Here is a 13323-nt window from a genome sequence, read left to right as displayed (position 1 = left end):
AGTACTTTGCCTAAAGTTTCCAGTGGGCTCAAACTCTGAAACCACACTTCTGAGACATGACATTGTGGTGCCTCTGATGAAGATCAGCTCCATTCCATAACTTACACACACTGGGCAGCCAGCTATTAAATTCTTTATTATTCTGTTAACCTTATACAAAAGAAATGTAAAGGTAGGGGGAAAAAATCCCCAGCTTGTTCAAAGCACATGGGGTTCATATTCCAAACTTCAGCCCAGCAAAAAAAAAGAGAAACATTACCGATGCTGAACCAGTGCAGCTCTGATATAGTAAGTGTACACAAGTTGGGTAAAAAGGAAATGGGAAACAAGAAGTACATATTTACAGTCTGATCCTGCGGCAGACCAGTGCTCGCCGAGTCTTCCGCACTGTTGTACAATCTGACAAAGCCGCTGAGTCCTACGGGCAGCGAGATGGGACAAAACTACGCGCCTTTCGGGGTGCGAGCGTTCACGCCCCCGACCCCTCTCCAGCCCCAAGACCGCCAATCAAGCCTCTGTCCCTCAAAAAAAAAAGCACCTACCTCTACTGTCACGTACAGACACCTTGAATCAACAGCAATTCAGGGACAGGTTGAGCAGCAAGCCATATACAGCGTGCCAACACACATCTTATTGTTCCAACTAGTGAAAGGTTACTTGGGTTTCTGTGGTTAGATTTTAGTTGTATCATCTTGAGACAGCTGAAGAGAACAGTTTGGGGAGGGGGGCAGAGGGGGCGGATAGGCCTGAAGTCTTCTGCAGGTGTCCCACCATGGCCCCAGTGTTCAGAGTTCTCTCCCGGGAGGGTTTGGGGTTGGTCAAAGTGCCTGTCCGCCTCTCACTTTTTGGCACTTCCCTTGCCCTTTCCCTTTCCTTTGCCCTTGCCCTTCCCAGAATCCTCCACTTTTACCTGCTTGGTGTCCTTGGAGGCTTTTGCCTTCTTCTTCTGTGGATGAAAAGGGTATAATATTGGAACATGGCAGAAATCCAAATACAGGTTACATGCGGTAACAGAGATTGCAACCTGGCACCATTTCACATGCAGTAAATTCAGCTGATACTTCCTCAGGTGCAGAGGTGTAGCCAAATTTACATTATATAATCCACACTGTCCCATCAGCATTCCATACTATGACCAATACCCCTTTCACACAGAAGAAAATAGGGGTTTTCGAGACGACTTCGATACCGCGCTTATGTCTATGCGAACACGTTGCGACAGCTTTTAAAATACGGCATCGAAACCGCCTCTCCCAATGTTTTTGAGGCGCCTTGACTACCGCATTTCTCCTGTGGGAACGGAAAACAGCATCGACGACAGCGTTCTGTGTGGCGTTCGAATTAACATGCAGATCTGCGTTCACGCGCACCTATCTCTCAACCGAAAAAATGGCATACAGAGGAAATATCTGGACCCACATTGTAAATGCACTGAGAACGTGAAAACTAATGACATAAAAAACGCGACCACTTGCACTTCAAAATGTAACATGTTAATCAATTCTTTGACAAAAGAAAATGTGTAATTTCAAGATTTCAAGAACAAACCTTGTATTGGTTTGCAGTGCGTTTGTACTGGTATATTGTAGAATTTAACCCTGGGAGGTTGCCCTCCCGCACTTTCAAACTATCCCTCACCTTGATCATAGCGTCGGAGGCCACGCCCTCCTCCTCCTCCTCTTCCTCCTCCGGTTCCTGCGCCTCCTGCTCCGCCCCCTCCACCCCCAGCTCCGGCTCGGCGCCTCCACGCTTGCCCTTCTTCACAGCCTGCAGGGAGTACGGCGTCAGGTGCGCCTCCTTGTTGTACGCCCGCGTGAAGGCCGCTTTGACCTGGAGGGGGCGGTAGAGAAATGGCGCTCATGAACGAACACATACTCATGTAAACACGTCCCTGCTCGCCACAGGGTGGGAAGGCCCAGATTTGGTCTCTATGAAGAGCTTAGCTGAAAGGAAAACTTCAGTTACTTTCAAAATAGGGAGATTAAATTAGCAAAAATTCTCAAGTTGGAAATGAACACATTCATGGCCTTCCTGGGTTAGGATATGAATTTAAATTGATGCCATTTACAACTACAAGAGCAATGCTAACACTCTTCTGAAGGTCATCAGTGTTACTTGTCTCAGCCTTAGAAGTGGACCGTTCAGTGCCCAGAAAAAGCAGCAACAAGTAGTTAGGAGTTCAAAAAAGGTTTCTTTTTTTTTTTAAATTTGCCTAAATTGAATGGAATGAACTTCAGTTATTCAAAATCACTTCCACACAACCGTTACCCGAGGCCTGAATTGGCCCCATAGAAACAAGTGCTTGGACAACAGAGAAGACATTTCAATTCCCAGGTTATTTGGATTTGGCACACGGGACCCTCGTTCCCCTCACCTTGGGGTCCAGTTTGGAGTAGGGTTCGGGCCGCCCCGCCCAGGTGCTGATCTCCATGATGTTGTCCACGTCCTCCTTTACGAGGTCGTAGTCGTCCATGAGCTGGACGGCCTGGGGGGCCCCCTCGGACCCCCGCCTCTCCAGGGGGTGCAGCAGGGCCGACCGCAGGTAGGGCAGGTAGTCCAGGTTCACCGCCTGCTTACTGCAGTGGGTTCTGATGGAGGAAGTGCACGCGCTCATTATCAACCTCACTGTTCCGTAGATAAAATGACTACGGGTTACCTCGCCCAGTAATCTCTCTATAATCGCTATAAGGAAACACAAGCCGATACGGCCACACAGATAGCGATTTATGTGGGTAGGCATTAGAAAAACAGCCTTCAGCCTAAATGTGAACACAAGGCTTTGTACGTGCATGCTTGTGTGTGTTTGTGTGTGCGTGTGTATATATGTGTGTGTGTGTGTATATCTTTTCGTGTGAGTGTGTGTATGTATATATATGTGTGTGTGTGTGTGCGGGCATGAGTGTGTTTGTGCGTGTATGTGTGTGTGTGTGTATATCTTTTCGTGTGAGTGTGTGTATGTATATATATGTGTGTGTGTGTGCGTGCATGAGTGTGTTTGTGCGTGTATGTGTGTGTGCACGTGTGTGAGAGACTCCTCACCGCAGGCTCATGTGAGAGGCCAGCTCCTGGATGATGCGGTTGTGTTTGCCTGTGGAGGAGAACTTTCCCAGCCAGCTGGGGAAGGTGGGGAACTGACTCATATAACCCCTCATGAGCTCCCCCGGGAGCACGCTGGCGTAGACCGCCTGGAAAACACACACACAGACACACACACACACACACAGCTGAATCAGAACATACCAGAGCACACTTCTGTAAACACATGCTCCTCCTGGTGGCCCACTGCTGTCACTGCAGTAACTCAGGTGAAACGTGAGATACTGCCACGCCTAATGAAATGGGTGAGTCACTGACACATCTGACCCAGTCTTTACTCATTCAGTGTGGGCAGGTGCGCATGCATATCACCTGTGCAGGGAGGTGTTTGAGCGCCTCACCTGTGTGGGCAGGTGTCTGACTGTCTCACCTGTGTGGGCAGGTGCTTGAGCACCTCACCTGTGTGGGCAGGTGTCTGACTGTCTCACCTGTGTGGGCAGGTGTCTGACTGTCTCACCTGTGTGGGCAGGTGTCTGACTGTCTCACCTGTGTGGGCAGGTGTCTGACTGTCTCACCTGTGTGGGCAGGTGTCTGACTGTCTCACCTGTGTGGGCAGCAGTGACCAGGTCTGACGGGAGCGGATCTGTCGGTCCACCAGGTCTCCGTCGCAGATGCTGTCCGCGGTCTTGCTCAGCAGCACCAGGTGGCTCTTCAGATTCCCCCTGCAGAGGAGACGCAGATCTTTACTGTAGAAAGGCCACACCCTTCGGTCCTCCCTGCTCAGGAACACGAGCCCCTCGCCCGGCACACTCACCCCGCCGCGGCCGGCCGCACGTGCACGTAGTTCTCCTGGACAAAGAGGGGCGCCAGAGAGTAGTCGTGGAAGAACAGGTCCGACTTGTCAATCAGCGACATGTGCGCCGTCTCCTCTCCACTGGTGAACACCTTCCGGCACACATCGAAAGGACCCTGGCACAGAGAACACAGCCATCGTTACTCTACATAGCACAGAGAACACAGCCATCGTTACTCTACATAGCACAGAGAACACAGCCATCGTTACTCTACATAGCAGAGAACACAGCCATCGTTACTCTACATAGCAGAGAACACAGCCATCGTTACTCTACATAGCACAGAGAACACAGCCATCGTTACTCTACATAGCACAGAGAACACAGCCATCGTTACTCTACATAGCAGAGAACACAGCCATCGTTACTCTACATAGCAGAGAACACAGCCATCGTTACTCTACATAGCAGAGAACACAGCCATCGTTACTCTACATAGCACAGAGAACACAGCCATCATTACTCTACATAGCACAGAGAACATAGCCATCGTTACTCTACATAGCAGAGAACACAGCCATCGTTACTCTACATAGCAGAGAACACAGCCATCGTTACTCTACATAGCAGAGAACACAGCCATCATTACTCTACATAGCACAGAGAACACAGCCATCGTTACTCTACATAGCAGAGAACACAGCCATCGTTACACTGCATAAATAGAGAACGCAGCCATGACGTCCGCATAGTCCTCATATATTATTACTTCCTGACCAAAATTATTTCATTTTAATAATTATTAGTATTATTTCCTCTACCAGCTTCATGTCCTTCCTGGCGTTTTTGGCATCAGCCTTGGCCTGGTCGTAGGTCATGACCTTGTCTTTTACGGACCACATGCTCAGGTTGTGCAGCACCTGTGGGAGACAGAAAAAGAGAAAATAAGCACAGGCTACCCATCCCTCTCGACTCAGCATTTTACTTCACATTCTATAGCCTACAGGGACTTCATATTTAAGAATATTCAGTTAAAATTCTATATCCTTCTATGGCCTCCATGGGGACTTATGTTGATGTATGGGTTCTTGTTAATAGGGCTAATTAGGCAGGACTGCTGTCATGGCTGTATGTCCATTTTTGGAAATATTTGACTGGTCCTCACTTAAGCGATTCCTACCTGTCTGATGTCCTGATTGGACGCCAGGATGATTTCATTGAGAGCGGGAGGCGGGACCTTCAGGCCCTCCTTGAAAGCGATGGACATCATGGCGCCCTGAGGGGACACAGGGCGACACTGCGGGTCACACGGGGGTGATCGCGAGCGCATCCCAACCGCTAGAAGAACAACGCTCTTAAAGGTCAAAGAACAGGTCGTAGTATTGCTCTTAATTACACGTGTTTACATGGTGAACGTAGGATGAAAACTGCTTGGTTTTGAATTTTGAGTTCCAGGCTCCTGATTGGACCTGCTCAGGTTGGCGGTCTTGAACATGCTACGGTCAAACTACAAAATGATGGCTTGAGTTCAATCAGTGAAGAGGCTGTGGTTGGACGGAGGTTGGGTGGAGTGGGATCGGAGCCAGTGTGAGGTCAGGGGTTAGGGTTCAGGGGTCAGGGGTTACAGGTCAGCCGTGCCTTGATTTGCTCAACGCGAGGTCTCTGGAAGCGTAGGTCGAAGCAGTAGTTGGCCAGAGAGCGGATCTTCTGGTGGTTGCGGTCATTGCACATGAAGATGATGGGGATCTTGGTCTGCTTAATCAGGCTAATCATTTCCTGCAAGAGACACGCACACACGCACACACACACACACACACAGGGGTGAATAAAAGAACACACACCTCCATACACACCCAACGGGGCCACACAAAGCCGGGGTCAGAAGTACCTGGATCCCTCCCCGGTCTTCATTGCCAGCCATACCGTCCACCTCATCCATAATGAGCACGTGCTTGCTGCTGACGGTCTGAGAAGATCCTGCAGGGGGAGACAGAGAGCTCCTGAGAGAGCGCTGGGAAACAATACTCCATGTACACAAGTAAGAACCTCGAGAGAAGTTCTCCAAGGCAAAAACACAATGACTGACTGAAATTCTAAAGCAGGGCTGGCCTATCCTCTGAGTATGTAAAATGTGAATGAACATGGTGGGGTGGTAGGAGACATTACCTGTGTAGAAGTTCTTTATGCTGGTGTTACCAAGGGGACATTACCTGCGTCAATGTTCTTTATGCTGGTGCTACAGAGTGGACATTACCTGTGTAGAAGTCCTTTATGCTGGTGTTACGGAGGGAACATTACCTGTGTAGAAGTCCTTTATGCTGGTGTTACGGAGGGAACATTACCTGTGTAGAAGTCCTTTATGCTAGTGTTGTTGAGGGACTCTGCTACCACCTCCTTCAGGCTGTTCTTACTCCTGGTGCAGCTGGCGTTCATCTCCACATAGCTGTAGCCCACCACCTGCGCAAACATTGTTATTTAAATGATGTGGCCCATCTGTGGGTTAATACAAGTTATATAAAATGGTGGCCATCTGCAGCTGATGAATGGTGAATGCTATGCTATGCATCATCCAAGCAGACATTATATTGTGGTAATGATATTTCCACTCAATGTAAATGTATTAACTGTAGAGTCACTGGTGAATTTGATATGCAGGAAAAACGTGATGCAATTTCATCAGGCCGTGATGTCACAAGGGTGCTGACCTCACAGACGAGGGCGGCAGTGGTGGTCTTGCCCACACCGGGGGGTCCCGACAGCAGCGCCGCCTTGAACCCGGAGCCGTCGTCCTTCCCGCCGAACTTCCCGAACCTCGCTGGCGTGGGGGAGAGAGGTCCTCAGTCACACAGAACCTTGTCAGTAACATCTCTCTCTCACACACACGTGTATGCGCACATGCCCACGCACACGCACACACCTGCAGGCTTCTTGTCACCCGTGTGATGCCGGTGCCAGTTCTGCAGCCAGCGGAGCAGCTTGTTTGCGCAGCTCTGCTCCCCCTGCTGGCCGATGAGGCCCTTCAGCGCGCGCGGCTTGTACTTGTCCACCCACAGCAGACTGGCCGCCTCCCCGCCGCTCGCCGTGGCCGACTGCGAGGAAGAGGAGGAGGAAGAGGGGGCCGCCCCCCGGCCGAAGGACAGCCCCTTCCGGCTGCCCCGCGGAGACGGCCTCCCAGGGGGCGTAGCCGCGGTGGCCTTGGTCGGGGTCTTCTTGGTGGGCGTGGCTCGTGTTTTGGAGGCGGACTTTTGAGGGGTGCGCCTCGCCCTGGACTGCTGAGGCTCAGGGGTCCTGGTCTTGGAGCTCTTGTTCTGATGAAGAGGAAAAAGAGGAAGACGGGAAACGAAACGCGTGAGCCCAACGCCCTCGTCCCGCGCCCCAGCGTCGACCCACGGGCGACCTCCTCCTCCCTCACCTCCGCCTCGGCTGCGATCTCGTACTTGGACTTCTTCCCGGGTTTGGTCCGTATGAGATCCAGCAGACCGTCCTCATTGATGATCTTGGTGCCAAATCCTTCAGCCTGAGCAGCAATGAGTGCAAGACTTTAGTCTTTAGTTACGTCAGATGCTTCAGTTTTATGCAATCAGGAATTCGCCATTAAGAAAAACAGGTGGAGGGAGAGACAGTGAGAAGGGAGTGAGAGAGAGGACCGGAGTGAGAAAGGGAGGGGAGGATGGAGAGTTAGAGAGAGAGGGGGAGTGAGAGGGAGGGGAGGAGGGAGAGTTAGAGAGAGAGGGGGAGTGAGAGAGGGAGGGGAGGAGGGAGAGTTAGAGAGAGAGAGGGAGTGACAGAGGGCCGAAGTAAGGGGGGGGGGGGGGGGAGTGCAAGTTAGAGAGAGAGAGATAGAGAGAGAGATGCCTGGTGCTTCACCTTCTCGGTCTTGGAGGCGCCGCTGTCTCGGCCCAGCACCAGGTAGCTGGTCTTGCGGCTGACGTTGCCGGTCACCTTGCCGCCGTAGCGCTCGATCAGAGACTTGGCGTCGTCCCGCTCCATGGACTCCAGCACGCCCGTCACCACAAAGGTCAGGCCCTCCAGGCAGTTCTCCGCCCCCTGCGTTACCATGAAGATGCCACATGTTCGTTACCATGTCGACGCCGCACATTCAAGGTGCCCACACCCTCTGTTACACACAACCGGGTGTTCACCCGTCCCACCCCTTCACACCACACGTTCGTGTCGCTGCACCCAGCGATGTGCGCCCGTTACCTCCGGGATTTCCTTGGACCCCAGAGCTCGAGGGCCCTCCCTGTTCAGGTAGTTGCGATACGCCTGAGAGTTCCCACGCTTCTTCTCAGAGTCCTCGGGGCTCACGCTCTGCTCACGGCCAAGACAAATAAAGCCAAGGAAGCGTCCAATCAGACTGAGAACACGTCCCCATAACAGGAAACAGTCAAAACTAATCACTTATCCTACCATGCATTACCTCTGGTTTCTTGGGGGAGATCTTCTCCATCTTGGGTGTGGTCACTGCGTTGATGCCTGGTCTCTGTGAGCTGGAGGAGGCCGGCGCCTCCTTCTTGGGCGAGATGACGAGCGTGGCCCTGGGCGCCTCCTTCTTGGGCGAGATGACGAGCGTGGCCCTGGGCGCCTCCTTCTTCTTCCTCGCTCCCTCTTCATCGTCCCTCTTCTTCATCAAGGCCAGTTTGGAGCTGGTCTTCAGCGGCGAGCGGGCGGCCTTGGCGGATGGACCCGGGCCCTGCTGGCTGTGAGGGGCTTTGCCGTTGGGCTGTGAGTGGGAGCTGGAGGCTGGAGGAAAGGGATCAGAAAGGTCACTCTCCACCTCCCAGTTACTACAGATATTATGTGTGTGTGTGTGTGCCTGGGTGAGTGAGCGTGTGTGTGTGTGTGTGTGACAGTTTGTGTGTGTGACAGTATGTGTGTATGTGTGGCAGGGTGAGGTTACCTGTATGTGAGGAGCCGCTCTTCTGGGCTGGGGCAGCACTGCTCTTGGTGGGTGAGGACGTGGAGCCAAGCTTCTCCCCTGAGTCCCTGCGAGCCTGTGGGGACCAGAGCACAGTCATGGGAATGGTACAGAACACACACATACACACACTGCACACACACACACACACACACATGCACACACTCTCTTCCACTAACTTATACACAGACTCATTCACGCACTCCTGTGACAGAGGAGATACCACAAGTGTCTCCCAGGTCCCCAGTTTCCCGCCTCACCCACCTTTTTGGGCTGCGGGGCCTCGTCCAGCATGGCCAGCGTCCGAGCGAACTCCTCATCCTCATGCAGCTGCTTCTCCAGCTGGGGAACCAATGAGAGAAGGCACACGCACAGACACACACAAAGACGCGCACACACACGGAAACACAGACACACACATACACAGAAAACATTGTAAAGTAAGAACATCCACTGACTGTTGCGCCAAAACATTAGAGATGTGTTCACTGTTACATGTGTAACATCAACCGTAACCGCCAAAAAAAAACTGCCCACACTGCCAAGGAAAATGGAAAGTAGTTCAGTTACATCAGGCTGAGGAAAGCAAGCAACTGGGTAAAAAGGTGAAAGTCAATACCAGACCAGAGCCTGTAGGAAACACAGATCGACGTTTCTGCGGAGCGTGCACAAGATGGCGCACTTAGCGTGTCCGCGCGCGCTCTCACCTCCATGTCCTCGTCCATCTGCAGCTGCATGGCGATGGCCTCGTCGCTCTGGGAGTCGTCGTGGTCCTGCAAGGAAACAGAAAAGCAGTCTCAGCAAACCTCCCGCTGCACAACTGAGCAAGAGCACGGTCCCTAATCCCAAACTAGCTCAGAAACAAAACAGACAACTGAATTCAAACCGCGTGACTCAACACAGGTAAGGGCATCTCTGCTAACTAAAATAAGGGTCGCTGGTCACTGCTTTGTGCAAATTCTTTAGAGGAGCAAGTCTTCATCTTTCTTCGCAACTCAAGAAAAGACGTGTAACTTGTGAGCATCCATGTGGTTAACAGAATCATCCTAGTCTGCAGATAATACACTGTGGTCCTCGTCAGAAAGAAGCCACATCTGCTCTGTCAAACTGACAGGTTGTTAAGGAAGCGAAGAGCAGGGACTCACAGCTTTCCTCTTGGTGCTGGCCACCAGCTTCTTCTCTGACCGCTGGATGCTGCTGCCGCCAAAGTAGTCTAGAACCGAGATTGGGGTGTGCTTTGGTTGGGGCTGGATGCTGCTGCTGCCGCCAAAGTAGTCTAGAACCGAGATTGGGGTGTGCTTCGGTTGGGGCGGGGTCGATTTGGGGGTGGTGGGTGTGACGGGCGACTTGACCGCGGCCTTGCCCGGAGCAGACGAGGGCTTCGGGGGAGATTTGACGGCAGGGGGCCTGCCTTTCCCCTGCCCCACCCCCTTCAATGAGGAGAGCCCGTTCTCCCGGGGTTTGGAGGGCTTCTTCAGGGACACGAAAGTGTCGTCCTCTGAATCTGCAAGGACAGAAATGTGACAGCCCCCCCCGTCAGACCGGACCGAATGCACAGCAGGCTTTTCACAAGTTCTCACCTGGTATATCCACAGGCCCGTGTGAAAAATACATAGCTCTTTGTACTGTACAACCTCATCGTTTCGGACAAAGCTAAAGAAAGCGTGAGCCTCAAACACGAGACCCGCCTCAGTCAAGATGGACTTTTAGGGGCTCTGGAATGTTTCTTACCCGTTTCAGAGACATAGCGAACCGGGTCCTTTTTCACCGGCGCTGCACGTTTCAGGGGCTTCTCGGGCTCCTTGGGAGGTTTCGGGGCCTTCTTGCCGGGCTTTTCCTCCTCCGAGTCTGCAGGGAGGATGGACAGTTACGTTCAGTTAGCACTTCCACGCGTACGAGCGGTTTTTAGCCTGGTGTAAGTTGCGTTATGTCACAGGGCAACATCAACCTAGCCTGCAAAAGCACTCCAAAGCAAGAGAAGCACACGGCCAAAGTCAACCCACCCGAGTCTATGACAGCACGCTTCTTTCGTTTTGCCGAAGACTTCTCAGCCTTTGGGCTCGATTCACCCTAAGGAACCACAAGATAGAGAATTTATCATTTTGAAATGTTTATTGTAGTACTATAAACAGCATCACTGTTCTTTATTGAGTTTTTTTCTATCTCAATCAACTAATGTGTAGTGCCAATGTTTTCTCAAATTACAAACTACATTCTTATCTGGTGACATTGTATTTCACATTTAGTTCCAATTTTTTATTTATACAATGGGGCTGAGTCTTGATTACGTGTTGGTTGATAGATCACTTCAAGGAGTGACCTCAGTATCACAAGTAGCACAAATTTTTCAACTTGCCTTGGAGCCAGACTTCTTTTTCTTTTTCTTAAAATCTTCATCGACGCTGGTGCTGCCATTCTTGGGCGGTTTTGGTGCAGCTGGTTTACAAGGTGCGAAAAAATTCCGGATATCCTGGAGAAAACATTCAGTTCAGGGTTCCCAATCATTTTAAATATACCGCCTCTCACGCTGCACATCTTATATTCTAACCCTATCCTTAATTAAATGGGTTTATCTTGCTTTTGTTTACACATATTTACGATACATAATAACTTTTGTTTTATTAGTGCCAATAGCCAATGGACCACATTCACGAAACATGTATACGATCACATTTGATCATAAATTGCGTGTAATGTACTCATATTAAAACACCGTTTAATATTGCCATATTCTTTTCTTACTGTGACTAGCTTCACGGAGCGGTAGCCTGATTTTAGCACACATTCTGATTTGTTCTACAGTATTTCACAAATTTCATTTACAACGAACTTCGAACTCCTATTTCATGTTTACATATTGTAAAAGGCCAAGTAATTGATCATAAATTCTAACGTTAATTGACGACAGCTTCAGTAAATCAACAAGTTCTGTTAATTTTGTCGGAAATTCCCCCCAAAATACCATTCGATAAATTAAAAGTTTGCAGTCAAAATCGATGCCTATTTAATAGGCCTCCAAATTCTGCATGGAGGCATGCATAAGGATCTGGCTAAGTATCCAGAGATCAATGTTGCAAGTTAGACAACTTAAGACCAACTATCAGTATTACTGGCTACGTTAGCAAAGTTAATCTTGGATGCTTCTCGCCGAAAGTCGACAAAGCAAGCATGCATATTATTCACACATGTAAATAGTTGCTAGCTAGTAGTCGAAAAAGTCATGCTATTTAACATTACCCAACTAAGCCTGTCATTTAGACTGTTTAGCAGGAGAGTAAAGATTAACTACCTTGCTAACGTGCTTGCTAACATTGTTTTGCTTCACATTTTCCACCTTGCCAGCTAAAGTACGTTATGAACGCGATGGCTCATCAGAGCACTTTGCAGATCGGGGTATTGCAGCTGGTTGATTACTTACCATTTTTAGTAAAAAAATAAATTTATCGTAATTACGACCACATTTAGCACACCACCCCACCTCCAGCAACCTTCATTGGCGCCAAGTATGAAATCTATCCAGGCGCTGTGAAATGACGCAAGTGCTTTGCCTCTGCGCTCTAGCTCCTCACCATAGATTACAAAACAAACAGAGAATAGGTATTCGAAAAATGTCACCACGGTGTACGTTACAGTTAAATGCATATTCAACGTTCTGTTTTCTCTGTAAAATCATATAGCTTTAGCAATGCTTATATGATTATTGAGATACGCTCAAAATAATTTTGATCCATCAGTTAAAAAATAGCGACATGGCATTTTATTTGCAGGGTACACTTATCTCACATTTCTTTCGTGCTTTAAATTTCAATTATGCTTTCCCTCAGCAAATTTGGTATTTCAGATTTACAAAAGTCTAATTGTCCTCGGCTTGTCCTATTCATGCTAAAATGTTCGTAAATGATTACTACTTGTAATACACTTCTTCATTCGTGGCATTTATTTTTGGGTTCCACTGATGCCAGAGATGTTGTTCAAGTGGGCTGGTCGCCTGTGTATATAGAGGGCCATGACAGGGCTGTGGGGAATCCAGCCTGCCATATGAATCATTGTTCCAGGATGACCACAGTGCATTTGTTCAATAAACCAAACCAAATGTCATACAAATCAATTTCAGACAAAAAAATGTTTAAGCAAATAACCATCAGCTACTTTGCATATTAGCAATAGTACACAGCAAAGTTTGGATTTACACCAGAAGTTGCTTAGATTGGCCAGAAAGAACCAGTGAGAGATGTGGCACCAATTTTAAGTCTGAGTCTTGCATAATTCTGAATTTGTGTGCTGGGACATTTTAAATATTTTGAGAATTTTCTCATGACAGGTAAGCTTTACAGTTCCAGGTACAGTGCATCAGGAGTTTTCAGTCTAAAGAAATATGCTTGAAGTAACTCCAAAGCAGCTTGTGCAAAAGCAGCTCAGACCAATTTAAACATGCAGTCTCCCTTTAAGTACAAGCATGCCTCTGAGATGGTCTTACACTGGACCTTACATTCAGAATTACTTTAGCAGGCATGATCTGCTTGCAATTGCAAAACCAGCATTTAAAAACTACCAGTTAGCCCATATCAACTTATA

General features: G+C 49.4%; 1 protein-coding gene across 3 annotated transcripts; it reads right to left on the bottom strand.

Moving 5' to 3' along the window:
• Positions 1-116: 116 nt before the first annotated feature.
• Positions 117-12300, bottom strand: rfc1 (replication factor C (activator 1) 1). Of its 3 annotated transcripts, none has more exons than XM_035418673.1 (26): positions 12167-12300; positions 11105-11218; positions 10752-10818; positions 10480-10596; positions 10010-10252; positions 9894-9949; positions 9456-9521; positions 9013-9090; positions 8731-8824; positions 8251-8573; positions 8034-8141; positions 7698-7877; positions 7243-7347; positions 6748-7138; positions 6536-6645; positions 6173-6287; positions 5719-5807; positions 5469-5606; positions 5011-5106; positions 4652-4750; positions 3851-4005; positions 3641-3758; positions 3040-3185; positions 2375-2588; positions 1639-1830; positions 117-946 (listed from the first exon to the last, which is right to left on the bottom strand). In XM_035418673.1, exons 1-26 carry the CDS (start codon positions 12167-12169, stop codon positions 839-841), a joined length of 3525 nt encoding a protein of 1174 aa, XP_035274564.1. In that variant the 5' UTR covers positions 12170-12300; the 3' UTR covers positions 117-838. The 3 variants fall into 3 exon arrangements, with proteins under 3 accessions (XP_035274564.1, XP_035274565.1, XP_035274563.1); XM_035418674.1 differs by having other exon boundaries at positions 9894-9986; positions 10050-10252; XM_035418672.1 differs by having other exon boundaries at positions 9894-10252.
• Positions 12301-13323: the final 1023 nt, after the last annotated feature.

Source organism: Anguilla anguilla, chromosome 5 (assembly GCF_013347855.1).
Source record: "Anguilla anguilla isolate fAngAng1 chromosome 5, fAngAng1.pri, whole genome shotgun sequence".
Taxonomy (NCBI): Eukaryota; Metazoa; Chordata; class Actinopteri; order Anguilliformes; family Anguillidae; genus Anguilla; species Anguilla anguilla.
Note: the sequence above shows the minus strand (reverse complement) of the source record. Positions and strands in the feature narration are given on the sequence as shown.

What these genes read in the sequence shown, in the direction of transcription:
- rfc1 (XM_035418672.1), bottom strand. An exon ending in TCTCCCCCAAGAAACCAGAG is followed by an intron (nt 8,142 to 8,250) that starts GTAATGCATGGT and finishes GGCCGTGAGCAG; the next exon opens with AGCGTGAGCCCCGAGGACTC. An exon ending in CTGCCGCCCTCGTCTGTGAG is followed by an intron (nt 6,288 to 6,535) that starts GTCAGCACCCTT and finishes ATGTTTGCGCAG; the next exon opens with GTGGTGGGCTACAGCTATGT.